The sequence below is a fragment of the Pelophylax lessonae genome (assembly GCF_965119305.1).
Source record: "Pelophylax lessonae genome assembly, chromosome: 10".
Taxonomy (NCBI): Eukaryota; Metazoa; Chordata; class Amphibia; order Anura; family Ranidae; genus Pelophylax; species Pelophylax lessonae.
Window position 1 is genome coordinate 238,195,460 of NC_138777.1, and position 17,632 is coordinate 238,213,091.

Consider the following 17,632-nt stretch of genomic DNA (forward strand, 5'->3'; position numbering starts at 1 on the left):
GACATCCTATACACTGCACTACAGACACCTTGTACATTGCCCTGCTGCCCTCTGTACACTGCCCTGCTGACACCCTGAACACTGCCCTGCTAACCCCCTATACAATGGCCTGCTGACCCCCTATACAATGCCCTGCTGACCCCCTATACAATGCCCTGCTGACACCCTGTACACTGTTCTGCTTACTCCCTGCACAATGCCCTGCTGACCCCTGTCACCCTTCATACTACTAACCCCCTGCACCCTGTCCTATTAACCTCCTGTACACTGCCCTACAAACCCCCTTCTCACTGCCCTGCTGCCCCCCTGTGCATTGCCCTACAGACACTATGTACTCTGCCCTGCTGTCCCCTGTACACAGCCCTGCTGACCCCCTATACACTGCCCTGCTAACCCCCTATACACTGCCCTGCTAACCCCCTATACACTGCCCTGCTAACCCCCCCCCTCCCTGACATCCTGTACACTGCCCTACTGACACCATGTAAACTGGTCTGCTGCCCTCCCATCCTCTGCCCCCTTACATTTTCTATTGCACCCCCACATCAGACTGGCTAAATCCGGCCCTGCTGAAAAAGGGAATTGTTCAAGCAAGGCCAGAAAACCATCTTTTCATAGTAAGTAGCTTTCCATTGGCTAAAACAAAAACTCAGGTCTGGAAAAAGACAGGCAAATTGCGCGGGTGCATGCTCAGGCTCAGGTGTGAATGCAGCCCGTCTACCTGCATGACAGACAAGAAGACAAAGCTCTTACATTTCTGGGGAGGGTCGGAGCTGCTGCTCACCCCAACTGTATTACAAACATTTTTATTTGTCCTTTCAGGAAGACTGTTTTCTGCTGACTCCACACTTCGTAATACATCTCATATACACGGCTGATAACCCATTCCTCCCACAGACCCCAGGGGGGGAAATATGTCACTCTGGTCTTTTTTACTTGGATCTTTAAAAATTTCCCTACCCGCTCTGCCCATAGGATACTCACTGTCTGAGAATTGCAATTCCCTCTTCATTGCAGACAGTTAGAGTCACCTCGCCAGAATCCGGAGAAATGGTGTCTTGTATGCCGGGGGCTGGGATGAAAAAAAATAAGTCATCAGAAGGGATGTCCATTCCATGATAGCAAACATAGTAAACACTGGACAGGGATTGTGTAGTGATTGCTTGAATTGACTAATCAGTTACGTTTATTAGACCCCCAATGTCTCTCTCTCCTCCAGTGTAGCTAATCACACTCAGTCAATGCTTGATTAGCTGCATCCTTGGCTACAGTAGCCAAGGAATGACATCTCTGCAACCGGAAGTGACTAAATTCTCGTCTCCTCTGAGTTGATCAGTCACAGAGGACATCGGGGTTCATCTCCTTTGTATTCACTTATCCCTGCTGTTTACCAGACAAGAAGAGGTTAAACTGCATCAATGAATACATTAAAATGCAAGCATTAAAAAATAATTCTATAAATACTAAATAATAAATAAATAAAAATGAATTGGATCAATATTAACTTCTGCATTTCCTATAAAGCAGAACTCAGCCTGAGAGTCCGAGAAGCAGCACAAGGAGCCAATGAATTGTGCTGCAGGGTTCCTGTGCTAACAAGGAACATTCTGATAGGAGGAGAGAGCAGAGTGACATAGGTGATCTCCAAACTGCGGCCTACAGGCCAAATGTGGCCCTTTGCTTGCCTTTATCCAGCCCTTGGGGTACCATGACATCCACTGACACCAATGATCAGGAACTATTCCCCCCACTGACACCAATGATGGGACACTATTGCTCCCACAGAAACCAATGATGGGACACTATTCCTTCCACTGACACCAATGATGGGGCACTATTCCTCCCACTGACACCAATGATGGGACACTATTCCTCCCACTGACACCAATGTTGGGGTACCATCACTCCCACTGACACCAATGATGGGGCACTATTCCTCCCACTGACACCAATGATGGGGCACTATTCCTCCCACTGACACCAATGATGAGGCACTATTCCTCCCACTTACACCAATGATGGGGCATTATTCCTCCCACTGACACCAATGATGGGGTACTATTCCTCCCACTGACACCAATGATGGAGCACTATTCCTCCCACTGACACCAATGATGGGGCACTATTCCTTCCACTGACACCGATGATGGGGCACTATTCCTCCCACTGCACCAATGATGGGACACTATTCCTCCCACTGACACCAATGATGGGGTACTATTCCTCCCACTGACACCGATGATGGGGCACTATTCCTCCCACTGACACCAATGATGGGACACTATTCCTCCCACTGACACCAATGATAGGGCCCTATTCCTCCCATTGACACCAATGATGGGGCACTATTCCTCCCACTCACACGAATGATGGGACACTATTCCTCCCACTGACACCAATGATGGGGCACTATTCCTCCCACTGACACCAATGATAGGGCCCTATTCTTCCCATTGACACCAATGATGGGGCACTATTCCTCCCACTCACACCAATGATGGGACACTATTCCTCCCACTGACACCAATGATAGGGCCCTATTCCTCCCATTGACACCAATGATGGGGCACTATTCCTCCCACTCACACGAATGATGGGACACTATTCCTCCCACTGACACCAATGATGGGGCACTATTCCTCCCACTGACACCAATGATAGGGCCCTATTCCTCCCATTGACACCAATGATGGGGCACTATTCCTCCCACTCACACCAATGATGGGACACTATTCCTCCCACTGACACCAATGATGGGGCACTATTCCTCCCACTGACACCAATGATGGGACACTATTCCTCCCACTGACACCAATGATGAGGCACTATTCCTCCCACTTACACCAATGATGGGGCATTATTCCTCCCACTGACACCAATGATGGGGTACTATTCCTCCCACTGACACCAATGATTGAGCACTATTCCTCCCACTGACACCAATGATGGGGCACTATTCCTCCCACTGACACCAATGATGGGGCACTATTCCTCCCACTGACACCAATGATGGGGAACTATTCCTCCCACTGACACCAATGTTGGGACACTATTCCTCCCACTGACACCAATGATGGGGCACTATTCCTCCCACTGACACCAATGATGGGGTACTATTCCTCCCACTGACACCAATGATGGGGCACTATTCCTCCCACTGACACCAATGATGGGGCACTATTCCTCCCACTGACACCAATGATGGGGCATTATTCCTCCCACTGACACCAATGATGGGGTACTATTCCTCCCACTGACACCAATGATTGAGCACTATTCCTCCCACTGACACCAATGATGGGGCACTATTCCTCCCACTGACACCAATGATGGGGCATTATTCCTCCCACTGACACCAATGATGGGGTACTATTCCTCCCACTGACACCAATGATTGAGCACTATTCCTCCCACTGACACCAATGATGGGGCACTATTCCTCCCACTGACACCAATGATGGGGCACTATTCCTCCCACTGACACCAATGATGGGGAACTATTCCTCCCACTGACACCAATGTTGGGACACTATTCCTCCCACTGACACCAATGATGGGGCACTATTCCTCCCACTGACACCAATGATGGGGCACTATTCCTCCCACTGACACCAATGATGGGACACTATTCCTCCCACTGACACCAATGATGGGGCACTATTTGCTCTCACTGATATAGTGTTTTCTAATCACTCCGGCCCCTCTAAAGTCTCAGGGACAGTAAACAGGTTCTTTGTTCTGACAGTTTGAGGACCCCTGACATAGATGAACTCATCAGTCTGCTGCTTCTCCTTTCCCTGTCCAATCACAGGCCGGGGGAGGGACAAGAACATTCAGGTCTCCTGTTGATGAGGCTATGGGGCAGAGCTGTGAAAATCTCAGGACTGGATGCACAGAAATATCAATGCTTGTTATTTGTGTATTTAGCGGTTAGTCTGGAGTTCAGCTTTTGTACGATACATACATTGGATGCTTGAATCCAGGAATCTGCGCAGACAGCTCCGGTATGCACTCAGCGTGCTGCTCTGTGGAGGAGACACGCCACATTAACATCGAATGTTCACATAAAACGAGAGAGCTTTCCCATCATTCCCCACCAACCACAGAAGGGAGGATACACATTACAGGAAAATGCTCTGCAATGCTGAAAAACAAAAATATTTCAATAGTAAAGGTCACCTCCCGTGATGGAACCAATGCTGAAAATGCTAGCAACCTGGCTGTCACTGACTCAGAGCAAGCATGCAGCAAGCAAAAGTCAGATTCCTCAACTCTGTACTTGTTCTAGGTTTGAGACTCAGAAAATGACATGAACTCTTATGACACATGGCAAAGCATCAAGACCCCAAACAACCAATCAGATACCAATCATTATCTGTTTGTAGCAGGTGTAACTGTAAAGCAGAACTTCCCTTAAAACACAGAAGCTTCCACTCATGCTCCTGAATGTCCCAGGAGGCTGCAGGACATCACATTCTTAGGAGTCTGGGGGACGTCACGTGTCCCAGGACATAGCGGTACACCGCATGTCCCAGGAGGCTACAGGATGCCTTATGTGCTAGGAGGCAGCGGCACATCACATATCCCAAGAGGTAGGAGGAAAGCAAATGTCCCAGGAGACTGTGGGAAGTCACATGTCCCAGGAGGTAGGAGGAAAGCAAATGGCCCAGGAGGCTGTGGGATGTCACATGTCCCAGGAGGCTGCGAGAAGTCACATGTCCCAGGAGGCAATGGTACACCACATGTCCCAGGAGGCTACAGGATGTCTTATGTCCCAGGAGGCAGCGGCACATCACATATCCCAGGAGGCTGTGGGAAGTCCCATATCCCAAGAGGTAGGAGGAAAGCAAATGTCCCAGGAGACTGTGGGAAGTCACATGTCCCAGGAGATAGGAGGAAAGCAAATGTCCCAGGAGGCTGTGGAATATCACATGTCCCAGGAAGCTGCGAGAAGTCACGTGTCCCAGGAGGCAGTGGTACATCACATGTCCCAGGAGGCTATGGGATATCATATGTCTCAGGAGGCAGGAGGACATCACATGTCTCAGGAGGCTGCGGGACATCACATGTCTCAGGAGGCTGTGGGACATCACATGTCCCAGGAGGGACGTCCCATGTCTTGGGAGGCTGCAGGACGTTACATGCCCCAGGAGGCCATGGAACGCCATATGTCCCAGGAGGCTGCAGGATGTCACATGTCCCAGGAGGCTGTTGGACATCATATGTTTCAGGAGACTGCAGGCCGTCACATGTCCCAGAAGATTGCAGGATGTCACATGTTCCAGGAGGCTGCAGGATGTCACATGCCCCAGGAGGCTGCAGGAAGTCACATGACCCAGGAAGCTGCAGGATGTCACATGTCCCAGGAGGCTGCGGGACATCACATTCTTAGGAGGCTGAGGGATGTCACATGTCCTAGGAGACTGCGGGATGTCACATGTCCCAGGAGACTTCAGAACCTCACATGTTCCAGGAGGCTGCGGGACATCACATGTTTTAGGAGGCTGCAGGACATCACATGTTCCAGGAGGGTGCAGGATATCACATGTTTCAGGAGGTTTCAGGACCAGCCTGCAAGTGCAGCATGTGTTGCACATGCATTGCTCAGTGGGGAACCCGCTGTAAATCATGTGACTTTGGAGACACGCTAATGTGAATGGAGCCTTACTCACGAAGCTACTATGCAGCCTTCAAGCTCACATGGACGCTCCATCCTCAAACAGATCTGTAATAGGGAGGAAGCAGCACAAGCATGTAAACAGTGTGGATGGTTTACCAGCAACAATGGATATTCCTGATGTCTTTACCTGTGTCACCATGGCAACCCAGGATGGCACGCAATACAAAGCCGATATCAATTATTGTCCGAAAAGCTAGGTGTTTAGTACTCACACACTCACTACATCCACATAATGGTGACTATACACTTCAATAAGTGATCAATTGTTTTTCAATTGATTTATAGTCAACCCAATTGATCGATATGCCACACAATGGGGAAGTGGATATTGATCGATAGTCAATTGTAACTTACAATCATAAGGTATCGATTGTAGCTCTGTTTCCAATATCTAACCTCATCATCTAAAAAGGGGTCTTCAAACTACCACCCCGTGTGGGGGCTTTGACGTGAAAGGGGGCTCTGATGTGAAAGGAGGCCCTGATGTAAAGGAAGGTTCTGATATGAGGGGCGTTCTGATGTGAAGGGTATAAAAGAGGGGGCTCTGATGTGAGAAATGAGGTCTGATGTGATGGGGGGCTCTAATGTGAGAGGAGGCTCTGGTGTGAAGTGGGTTCTTACGTGAAAAGGGGGCTCTGATGTGAAGGGGGCCCTGATGTGAAGGGGGGCTCTGATGTGAGGGGAGCTCTGGTGTGAAGCGGGAAGCTCTGATGGGAAGGGGGGAGCTCTGATGTGAAGGAGGGAGCTCTGATGTGAAGGGGGGGCTCTGATGTGAAGGGGGGGAGCTCTGATATAAAAGAGGGGGCTCGGATGTGAAGGGGGTTCTTATATGAAGGGGGGTCTCTGATGTGAGGGGGGCTCTGATGCGAAGGGGGGCCCTGATGTGAAGGGGAGGCTCTGATGTGAAGGGGGGGGGCTCTGTTGTGAAGGGGGGCTCTGATGTGCAGGGGAGGCTCTGATGGGAAGGGGGCTCTGATGTGAAGGGTGGCTCTGATGTGAAGGGGAGGCTCTGATGTGAAGGGGGGCTCGGATGTGAAGAGGTGGCTCTGATGTGAAGGGGGGCCCTGATGTGAAGGGGAGGCTCTGATGTGAAGGGGGCTCTGATGTAAAGGGGAGGCTCTGATGGGAAGGGGGCTCTGATGTGAAGAGGTGGGTCTGATGTGAAGGGGGGCTCTGATGTTAAGGGGGGCTCTGATGTGCAGGGGAGGCTCTGATGTGAAGGGGGGCTCTGATGTTAAGGGGGGCTCTGATGTGAAGGGGGGCTCTGATGTGAAGGGGGGCTCTGATGTGCAGGGGAGGCTCTGATGGGAAGGGGGCTCTGATGTGAAGAGGTGGGTCTGATGTGAAGGGGGGCTCTGATGTTAAGGGGGGCTCTGATGTGCAGGGGAGGCTCTGATGTGAAGGGGGGCTCTGATGTTAAGGGGGGCTCTGATGTGCAGGGGAGGCTCTGATGTGAAGGGGGCTCTGATGTGCTGGGGAGGCTCTGATGGGAAGGGGGCTCTGATGTAAAGGGGGGCTCTGATGTGAAGAGTGGGTCTGATGTGAAGGGGGGCTCTGATGTGAAGGGGGGCTCTGATGTGCAGGGGGGCTCTGATGTGCAGGGGAGGCTCTGATGGGAAGGGGGGCTCTGATGGGAAGGGGGAGCTCTGATGTGAAGGGGGGAGCTGTGATATAAAAGAGGGGGCTCTGATGTGATGAGGGGCTCTGATGTGAAAGGGGTTCTTTTATGAAGGGGAGCTCTGATGTAAAGGAGGGGCTCTGATGTGAAGAGGGGGTTCTGATGTAAAGCGGAGCTATGCTGTGTAGGGGGGGGGGGGCTCTGATGTGATGGGGGGCTATGATATGAAGGGGGGGGGGGGCTCAGATGTGAAAGTGGAAATGTGTATGGCTTCCATAGCACACATAATGTATCAGATATCCAGGCAATATTCTTCCCAGTCTAAAGCCTCCAGAGGATTGTAGATCTCACAATTCACAGATCCCTCCAATCAGAGACTTGCTTTTCTGATGTTGGTCCTCACCTGCTGCTCTGACAGAGGTAACGAGAGAGTCAATACTGAACCAGCGCCGCTCTCCTCCTCCTCCTCGCTCTCCTCCTCCTCGCTCTCCTCCTCCTCGCTCTCCTCCTCATCTCTGGAGACATCTGTAGGGACAGCAGAGGGGTTCCTTAAATCTGATAACCAAATGTCATTTAATTAGCAAAAATCCAATGTAACAAATGTACATTTTATGAATTCAAATACCGTCTCACCTTTTCTCCATCCCTTTGAGGTATCAGTGCTGCTGATCTCCTGCAACCTCTTCCCACCACTTCCTGTCTACATGCACTGGCTCCAGAGTCAGCTGCACATTGTTACTCACTCACTTACTTCATAATAAAGACAACTTTGGACCATGCCTGTGTGGTGCGTGTGGATACGGACACTCGCCGTGGTCTCTACCATGTGACATGGTGACAACATAGGAGCACAGCTGGTAGATTGTTGCCACCGCCATAACAGGAAGTGCCTGAATAAGGACCTTCATGCAGGATCACCAGGGATTATTTTAAAGAAAATATGCTTCATTAAATTTAGATGGTAATGTCTATTTGATTGTGGATTTGATCATTTTGATGGAATCTCACAGCATTGAGGCACATATGGCCACCATGAGTGGATTGGCCAGGGCGGGTTTTAATGATTGTTTTGCATCAGTTGGCAGCATTGAGACAATTTTTTCATGAATACAATTGTATTCCAATCAGGCAGATTATGAGATTACATGGTGGAAACAGAGATGCAAATGATCATTTACAATGGGTGTGGGCAGGGGGAACACCTCCAGCACTGAATGGATGTAATTGCAAGGGGTGTTGTGGTGTGCTGGGGGGTCTATTGATGCTGGCTCCTGGGGAATCTATTGTTGCTGGAGGGGATCTATTTTTTGTGATGATCTATTGATGCTGGGGAGGTCTATTGATGCTGGCTGCTGGGGAATGTATTGTTGCTGGGGAATCTATTGTTGCTACTGAATCTATTGTTGCTGGGGAATCTATTCTTGCTGGAGGGGATCTATTTTTTGTGATTATCTATTGTTGCTGGTGGGGTCTATTGTTGCTGGTGGGGAATCTGTTTTTGTGGTGGTCTATTGTTGCTAGGGGGGGCTTATATTGCTAGGGGGTGTCAATTGTTGCCGGGCTGAATCTACTGTTAAAGGAGGGGTCTACATTTGGTGGCTGCTGGAGAGTCCATTGATGATGGCTGCTCGTAGATCTGTTGTTGCTGCCCAGCCTCTTTCGTTGCTGAAATGATAATTTATTGTGGAGGTCCATTGTTGCTGGGGGGGATCTACTGTTGCTGGGGGGGGGGGGTCAATTACTGCTGACTGCAGGGGATCTATTTTAATGCTTTTCTTGTTATCCATCTAAATTAAGTATACTTTTTACTGTATTCTCTAAAGGGGGCGGTACTGGGAGGTGGGCAGGGGGTGGAGCCAAGAGACGGTGCTCAGAAGTGGGTGGAGGGTGGAGACAAGAAGTGACTCACAAGAAGGGGGGAGTTTCTGCACCTATTTTCTGAGAAAAAAAGCTCTGGGTGTGGGTATAGTGGGGGTCTGACTTTGGACTTTGGGGTGCCTCTCGTGCCCTTTGGTCATCTGTGATTGTCCCCCCTCCTTCTGTCTCTGGCCTTTGGTCCTATCTAGGTGAAATCTCTGGGAGCCCCTGTATGTGATGTGAACTTGATACATTATATAGACTGATTACTCTATGTATTTTTCCTAATTAGAATTATATCTCGTTACATAGTTGTAATGTAGCACTTTGATACTTCCTGAAAAAGCCAATTTAGTGAAACACGTAGAGGACAAAAGTACCCTTTTTTGTAATGTATAATGTAATAACACATTGTTCAATTGTATATATGAATATTATCTATATGTTTATGGATTTAAATTTTTGTATAAATAAAATATATACATTTTAATACTTACCTTTTTGGTGGCCTTAAAGCAGTGGTAAACCAGTTGGTCATTTTTACCTACAGGTAAGCCAAAAATAAGGCCTATAATAAGACTTACCTGTAGGAGCACCGTTTAGGAGATATTCACCATGCATGCAGCCAGTGACATCACTGAGCATGCGTTCTGAAGGTCCAGCATACTTTGCCAGGACTTCAGAGCTTTGTGCTCCCGTGTGCATGCGTGGGAGGGACGATATCGCAGCTTCGGCCAATCACATAGCCAGAGAGTGTACCCTCCAGGGAACGTCCCTCACGTGATCATGGTGTGCACAATGACATCAGACAAGAATCAAAAAACGAAGAAAAAAAACGGGACTTTAAAGGCCACTGCAGGAGGGATGGTCACAAATGCAACATTCTTGTGACTAAAAGCATATGTTATTAAATCCTAAAGATAAAAAGGAAATGTGTATGCATACAAATTTACATATAAAAATTGTCGTGTTCCCTCAAGGGACACTGATACAAGATACAAAATTAGCAAACAATGTGTCTCATAGCGATTGTAAAAAGTAGGGCCTCAAAGAGCCGACATGTTTCGCCAGAGGCTTCATCAGGGCCAGAGAGACCTTCAAGAATACTTTTTTCCCATAAAATCATGCACCAGGCATATCGTCTCCCAGGGCGGGCGTCGGGACAATATATGGATGGAGCAGCCACTTTCATATACTCAGAATATATATCTAGGTATAATGTAGGTAAGGTACTTGGTATCGCTGGTAGAAGGAGGAGTAGATATCCAATTTAGTTTATTGTCATTTATCAGGGGGTTTTATCAAACCAGTATATAGGCAACTCACTAAGGGGATCACCTTCACTAAGATACCAGACGACACCCTTGACCTGGTGACACTATTTGGATAGATAAATCCTTCCACAGGATCCAAGTCAGTGTTAATTTTGGCAGCAAATTTCAATTTAGTTTTAGTCTTAGTCTTAGGACTAAAATGGCATTTTAGTTTTAGTCCCATTTTAGTCTTCTGCAAGTGTTTTAGTTTTAGTCGTATTTAGTCGACTAAAACTCCAGTACATTTTAGTCGACTAAAACTCCAGTACATTTTAGTCGACTAAAACTCATTTTAGTCATCTATATTCGAATGGGTGTAGTTCAATTGTAATTTAATATGCATTATTTTAGCATTTCTCCACAATTTCCAAACTCATTATATACTACTGCTGGTCCTAGAGTGAAAAATCTAATATGTTATTATTTATGCTTTGAGCATGCACCAGTGTTAATTTTGGCAGCAAATTTCAATTTAGTTTTAGTTATAGTCTTTTGACTAAAATGCCATTTTAGTTTTAGTCGTATTTTAGTCTTAAGACTAAAATGCCATTTTAGTTTTAGTCGTATTTTAGTCATCTGAATTGTTTTAGTTTTAGTCGTATTTTAGTCGACTAAAATTGTGTTAATTTAGTAGCCGAAAACGTTTTAGTCGGTTTTAGTCGACGAAATGAACAATGATCCAAGTATCAACAACAGAGTATATGCCAGCAGTATGTATGGTCCTGCAGGGCCAAAACCACTAGACCCAACCTAAGACAAAGAATCCTTCGTGCGTAGCCGCTCCTGATTGAGCGAAAAAAAAAATTACAAAAATAAATTTTTGTAATTTGTTTTTTTTTTTCTTTTTTTGGGAAATTATGTAAATGCAAATGAAAAGTTATTATTTTTGATTTGATTTTTTGTATAGTAAGAAAATTATTTCTAATATACTGCAGAAGTTGGGATTCTGTCCCTGAGGAAGAAAATCGTGTGTTAAAAATTTGAAACGCGTTGGACACCCTCTTCTTCTGTGAATCATCAGGTACAAATTTCCATCACCCCCTTTCCATGTTCAGACTTGGTTGGGGTAAAATCAATACAACAATCCTAGTAGCTATAATCAATTTTATAATATCACTCATTAATTTATGGTGTATGTATATGTGTTTTTAACAATGAATTAATAAATGAATATTTTATATAAATCATGTTGTTTAATTCAATTAATTATTGCCCTTAAAATCCCAACCTAAGAGGAGGTTTCTTTATTATTTATACTTAGCAACAAGGGATGTTGGCAATTCTTAACACCCTCATCCGTCTGAGATACTACCAATAAAATAATGGATGTGGGGGTCTTTTGTTGGGGGAGGTTTTTTTTTTTGGGGGGGGCAGCATTTTATTCTTGGACCCAGGCAGCACAATTTATTGGGCCTGCCCTGGTGTTAGTACATTATGCCATTGCGCTGCAGGTTTTTTTGTTTTGCAACGTTCGCCGTTCACAACCGCTTTAAAGCGGAGTTCCGGCTTTAATTTACATTAGATTTTGTGCCATCCGCTTGCTTATTGTCACCTGAAAAAGAATTGGATATTCCCAATTTTTTTTTTTTTTTTACTTACCTTGTTTCAGAAGAAAAAATACTCACCTTTCCTTCAACTTCCTCCCTCTGTGGCCACGGCCCGCGCTGTCACTTCCTGTCCTGCAATGCGTCCTGGGAGCTCTTACTCATCCCTCCCAGGAGGCAATGGGCAGTGACGTAGGTGGCCGGCCGCTCCTCTCATCGCGTTATTTGCAAACAGGAAATGACGCGATGATAGGCGGAGCCCAACCATCCCTATGAAAACCCTTACTATGCCGATCGCATTGTACTGGGCATGCGCGAGATTTCGCGTTGCATTCATCGGCCCCCTCCATCTTGAACCAGGAAGCAGGGCAGACATTTAGACATTTGCATACTGTGGCTTGGGTGACCAGGAGAAAGATGGCGGCGCTCAGCAAACTTTTTATAAAGTAAGATTTTATGATTGCCAATCCATTATTAAACTGTCTAAAACCGGATTAGCGGATGTATGAATTGCGGGGGATCACTCTTTGGGAAGTATTTATAAGAAAAAAAAAATGATTCTGTAGCTGGAACTTCGCTTTAAATAGCACCTGTAAAATCTCATCCTCTCTTTTTCAAAATTTTATTATTTACAATCATATCGTAACTACTGAAAATAACTTTCAAATTTAGGCTCAGTTCACACTAATGCGTCCTCCAAGCCCCCCCCCCCCCCGCCCCCCCCCCCCCTTTTGTTCTCTCCTATTTCCAGCATTAGATAAAAGCTTCAGCTTTGCCAGTTAACATTGTGCTGACAGGTTCTCTTTTTACCTTCTCCGCACAAGATGGCAAATCTCCCAGCACTCATCACTGGCTGAACAAACAAGATTTTTTTTTCTGTTGATAAGAAAATGAATTCTCCTCTCCCCCCTCCCAACCTGGAGATTTGATATAGTGCTGCTCCAGGCTGTGCAATTAAATTGGGGTTTTCTTGCTGCAGAATGCAGCGTGGCTCTAATGCTGTACGGTGCAGAGGCCGGTAGCACTCTACCGATAGAGAATTCTGTTTGCTTTGCTACATTATTACTTATCAATAATAAATGACTCTATATTGGTGAGATGTTTCTGGTTTCCTGTGCTGTTTGCAGAAAGTTGCGTTATCACAGGAAGATCCTGACAGGCCGTAATGGTCGTCTGTCTCATCTTATTATATCACACACTAACTAGAGGAGACTCACAACCTAAAGTGAAGTATGGGGACAAAGGTGAAATGTTCCTCTACCAGATCCCACTGGCTTATATGGCAATACACTACAGTATGTCCATCACATCTATAGCAGCTTGTTGGACATCTCATTCCATAACCACAGGCATTACTATGAGGTTGGTCCCCTCCTTGAGACTATAACCACTCTTCTGGGAAGGCTTTCCACAAGATTTCAGAGTGTATCTGTTGGAATTTGTGTCCATTCAGCCAAAAGAACATTTGTGAGGTCAGGTACTAATGTTGGATGAGAAGACCTGATTCATAATCGATGTCCCAGTTCATCCCAAAGGTGTTCAGTGGGGTTGATGTCAAGGCTCGGTGTAGACCACTGCAGTTCATCCCAAAGATGTTCAGTGGGGTTGATGTCAAGGCTCGGTGTAGACCACTGCAGTTCATCCCAAAGGTATTAAGAAGGGTTGAGGTCAAGGTTCAGTGTTATCCACTCCAGTTCTTCCCAAAGGTGTTCAGTAGGGTTGAGGTCAAGGCTCAGTGTAGACCACTGCAGCTCATCCCAAAGGTGTTAAGAAGGGTTGAGGTCGAGGCTCGGTGTAGACCACTGCAGCTCATCCCAAAGGTGTTCAGAAGGGTTGAGGTCGAGGCTCGGTGTAGACCACTGCAGCTCATCCCAAAGGTGTTAAGAATGGTTGATGTCGAGGCTCGGTGTAGACCACTGCAGCTCATCCCAAAGGTGTTCAGAAGGGTTGAGGTCGAGGCTCGGTGTAGACCACTGCAGCTCATCCCAAAGGTGTTTAGAAGGGTTGAGGTCGAGGCTCGGTGTAGACCACTGCAGCTCATCCCAAAGGTGTTTAGAAGGGTTGAGGTCGAGGCTCGGTGTAGACCACTGCAGCTCATCCCAAAGGTGTTCAGAAGGGTTGAGGTCGAGGCTCGGTGTAGACCACTGCAGCTCATCCCAAAGGTGTTCAGTAGGGTTGAGGTCGAGGCTCAGTGTAGACTACTGCAGCTCATCCCAAAGGTGTTAAGTAGGGTTGAGGTTGAGGCTCAGTGTAGACCACTGCAGCTCATCCCAAAAGTGTTTAGAAGGGTTGAGGTTGAGGCTCAGTGTAGACCACTGCAGCTCATCCCAAAGGTGTTAAGAAGGGTTGAGGTCGAGGCTCGGTGTAGACCACGTCAATTTATCCCAAAGGTGTTCAGAAGGGTTGAGATCAGAGCTCGTGCAGGTCACTTGAATTCTTTCACACCAAATCAGCAAACCATGTCTTCATTAATTTGGTTCACCTGTATTAGGCTTAGTTGTAGAGCTACCTCTATGAATAAGCCTAATGAATTGTGAGATCAGGTATTGACGTTGGATGAGAAGACCTGGCTCACCATTGGTATTCCAATTTATCCCAAACGTGTTCAGTAGTGTTGAGGTCAGGGCTCTGTGCAGGCCACTTAAATTCTTCCACACCAAGCTCATCAAACCATGTCTTTATGGATTTATATCACCTGGATTGGGCTTGTCGCAGAGCTACCCCTATGAATAAGGCTAATCAGGGTGAAACGCGTTAGTGTGGTGTGACCTTGAGGAGGGAAATGTCTAGGAATCCAGCTTGACTAAATAAAGATTAACAGATGATGTCATCAATGTGCGGCTTTGTATCCTCATTGGATATGACCCAGTGAGTGAGGATGAGCTTTCCTGGAGCAGAAGACAAGCATTAGGGGCTTTCAGCAGCATGTAACCTTCTAACATGTCTTTTTGGAGCTGGCTTTGTACACAGGGGGGCATAGTCATGCTGAAACAGAAAAGGGTGCTCAACAAACTGTTACCACAAGGTTGAAAGCACACAATTGTCGAAAACCAGTGGTGGTCAACGTACTTCATAGTGTGACCCCTGACATCACCAAAGGGTAGCACATGATATTCAGTGAATGGAATGCTACAGAAAGTTGTCAGAGACTGAAAATATGTAACAGGAAGACTGCAAACATGATATAAAAATTGTTCTAGACGAGACATGCTTCAGGAGCCAGTCATAGCTGGAGACACATTCCATTAAACTCCTAGAGAGCACGGCTATTAAGCTACATTCACACCTGAGCGTAGCGTTTTTCGCGCGTTTTTTTACCGCGATTTTACCGCGATTTTTGCGGCGTTTTTTACCGCGATTTTACCGCGATTTTTACCGCGATTTTTGTGCAGGCGTTTTTAGATTCAATAGAGATCAATGGAAAACGCCTGTAATCTGCCCAAAAAGAAGCTCATGTACTTTTTTGAGCGTTGGGCGTTTTGTATACAGCTTCAAAACGCTCAGATGTGAACAGGGGCCATTGAAATGAATAGGATTTGTCTTGTTGGGCGTTTTGAGAGCTGATCCTAGAGCAGAAAAACGCCCCAAAAACGCCCCAAAACGCCTACATGTGAACGGAGCCTTACAGATCCTTCAGAAGTCCATGTTTGGGCTCCCCACAGCCAACCTAAATTGTACTTATAGCACATTTGATATTTCTCTCAGCGAGGTCCATACAAAAAAAAAAAAATAGGAGGAAAAAAAACATCATAAAGAGAGAATGTTGATGGACAGCACAGAAGAAAATGTAAGAGAAGTGTGAAAGAAATAAACTAAACCATGAACACTAGTCCAGGTGGAAGGCTGCAGGTAATGAGGTAATCCTTTGTACAAAATTACCAACGCCAGCTGCAACTGCCCCAAGAAATATTATACGATCTGGACTAGTTGGGTTGATGCCAAATAAAGTATTGAGTCCTAGGCCAGCCATACACAGTTCAAATCTCATCTGGTTCAGCAGGAACCAGCCAAGATACGAAACATTGATGGGCAGGCTGAATGTATCAAGTTGATCGATCGATCAACTTGGGTACAACCAGCCTGCGGAATTCACTTTTGAATATCACAAGCGGTTGCTATGGCTGCTAGCGATAATCACAGTTTTTTCCCAGCGGGGGCGGCATACCTCATCTGCGGTTTTCCATACCTTGCAATTCCTGGATTGATTTCCCCAGTGTATATGCCTTCATATATGCTCTAAGTGTGACCAACTGACCAGGGGTCTAAAATGCCTTTGCATGGTGTAGCATTAATAGAATCCTTTATAAGAAAGATCTTACTCAGTAATTTGGAGGAATGACCACATAACTTTGGCCATATAACGTACCTGCAGACATTGGAGGAAAGACAGAAGGGGGGACAGAGGAAGGGTGATAATGAATACTGCTGTCTGCAGGCTCCGTTCTGATCATTTTTGCCAAAAGACCCCCAAGTGTTACTGGATAAAAACTAGAGTCCCTCAAAAAAATTCAAATAAACTTGTCTTGTAAGGAATACTGGGAATGCCATTGCTGGCCTCCCTCTGAAATATTCATTGCCTGGCTGCAATGTTAATCTTCTGGCTTCCATACTTTGAGTCACTTACCCTTGGGTTAGCAGATCACAGAGAAGCAAGAAAAAGTGTCTTTGGTCTGGTCCGATGATAACGGGAGTCCTCTTCTTCTCTTACTGTTCTCGGAGGAAGGCAGTCCTGAATGCTGTAGAGTATTGCACTTATATAATAACCTTTTCTGCAGTATTCTCCTGTGAGCCAGGGCCAGCATTTCTAAGCACTCTCTGGGTTGTGTCCAGGACACCCTGGGCCATGGCTGGGAAAAGGGTTCAGTAGGGGGGGGGACTCATCCTGGGCTCAGTAGTGGGGGGGGGCACTCCCTAACCGCACAGTCTAGAACAGTGGCTGGCACTGTGCTCCAACATGCCCACTCACTGCGCAACTACCTTCTAGCTGCTAGAAAGCGAGCAATCGGCCATGCATGTGCAAACTTCATGCCAACCACGCAGGGCCGTCTTTAACACAGGGCAAAAGGGGAAGCTGCCCCAAGCCCAAAGCAGCTGCCTCTTGAGCCGGCACTGCCTGCAAACAGTTGATAAGTGCATTTTGGAGGGCCCCAGAAAATATTTGCCCAGGGTCCCATCAATATTAAAGACGGCCCTGCAACCATGGACAGCCAAAGCAAGTGGGCAGAGAATGGGCACAGGGTGGTTCACCCATTCTATGGCATGCATTAGCAGCAAAGAGGGAGGCACAGTTTCTCATCATTGGGTCGTGGGCTTACAGAAAGTGGGGTGGATGACCCTGGGCCCGGTAGAGATCCAGTGATGGACCTCAGAATGGTGAGTCTGTAGAGGACAGCACCAGTGAGAAGGTGAGCATTGCGACAAAAACTGTTTTTTGAATTTGTTTTTTATTTTAACTAATAGAGGGCAATATTTTTTTTATTTTTTATTTTTTTTAAATAGCCTAGAATTGGGCTGTAAAGGCAAACAGTGAATCCTCTGTGTTTCCACGCCCTCTGTATCCTCTTTTGAAGACAACACTCAAAGTAATAGGTTTCCTTTTACTTTTTGTTGCATCTTTGTT

At 46.6% G+C, this 17,632-nt stretch overlaps 1 protein-coding gene across 1 annotated transcript in view; it reads right to left on the bottom strand.

Moving 5' to 3' along the window:
- Positions 1–17,632, bottom strand: part of LOC309566038 (serine/threonine-protein kinase Nek11-like) — a gene marked incomplete at both ends in the record, with an annotated part of 283,675 nt that overhangs the window by 53,679 nt on the left and 212,364 nt on the right. The window contains 4 exons of the mRNA XM_082271061.1: positions 985–1,072; positions 3,965–4,025; positions 7,702–7,773; positions 9,653–9,699. Of these exons, the coding sequence (XP_082127187.1) occupies positions 985–1,072; positions 3,965–4,025; positions 7,702–7,773; positions 9,653–9,699 (268 nt within the window). The remainder of the gene's footprint in view (positions 1–984; positions 1,073–3,964; positions 4,026–7,701; positions 7,774–9,652; positions 9,700–17,632) is intronic.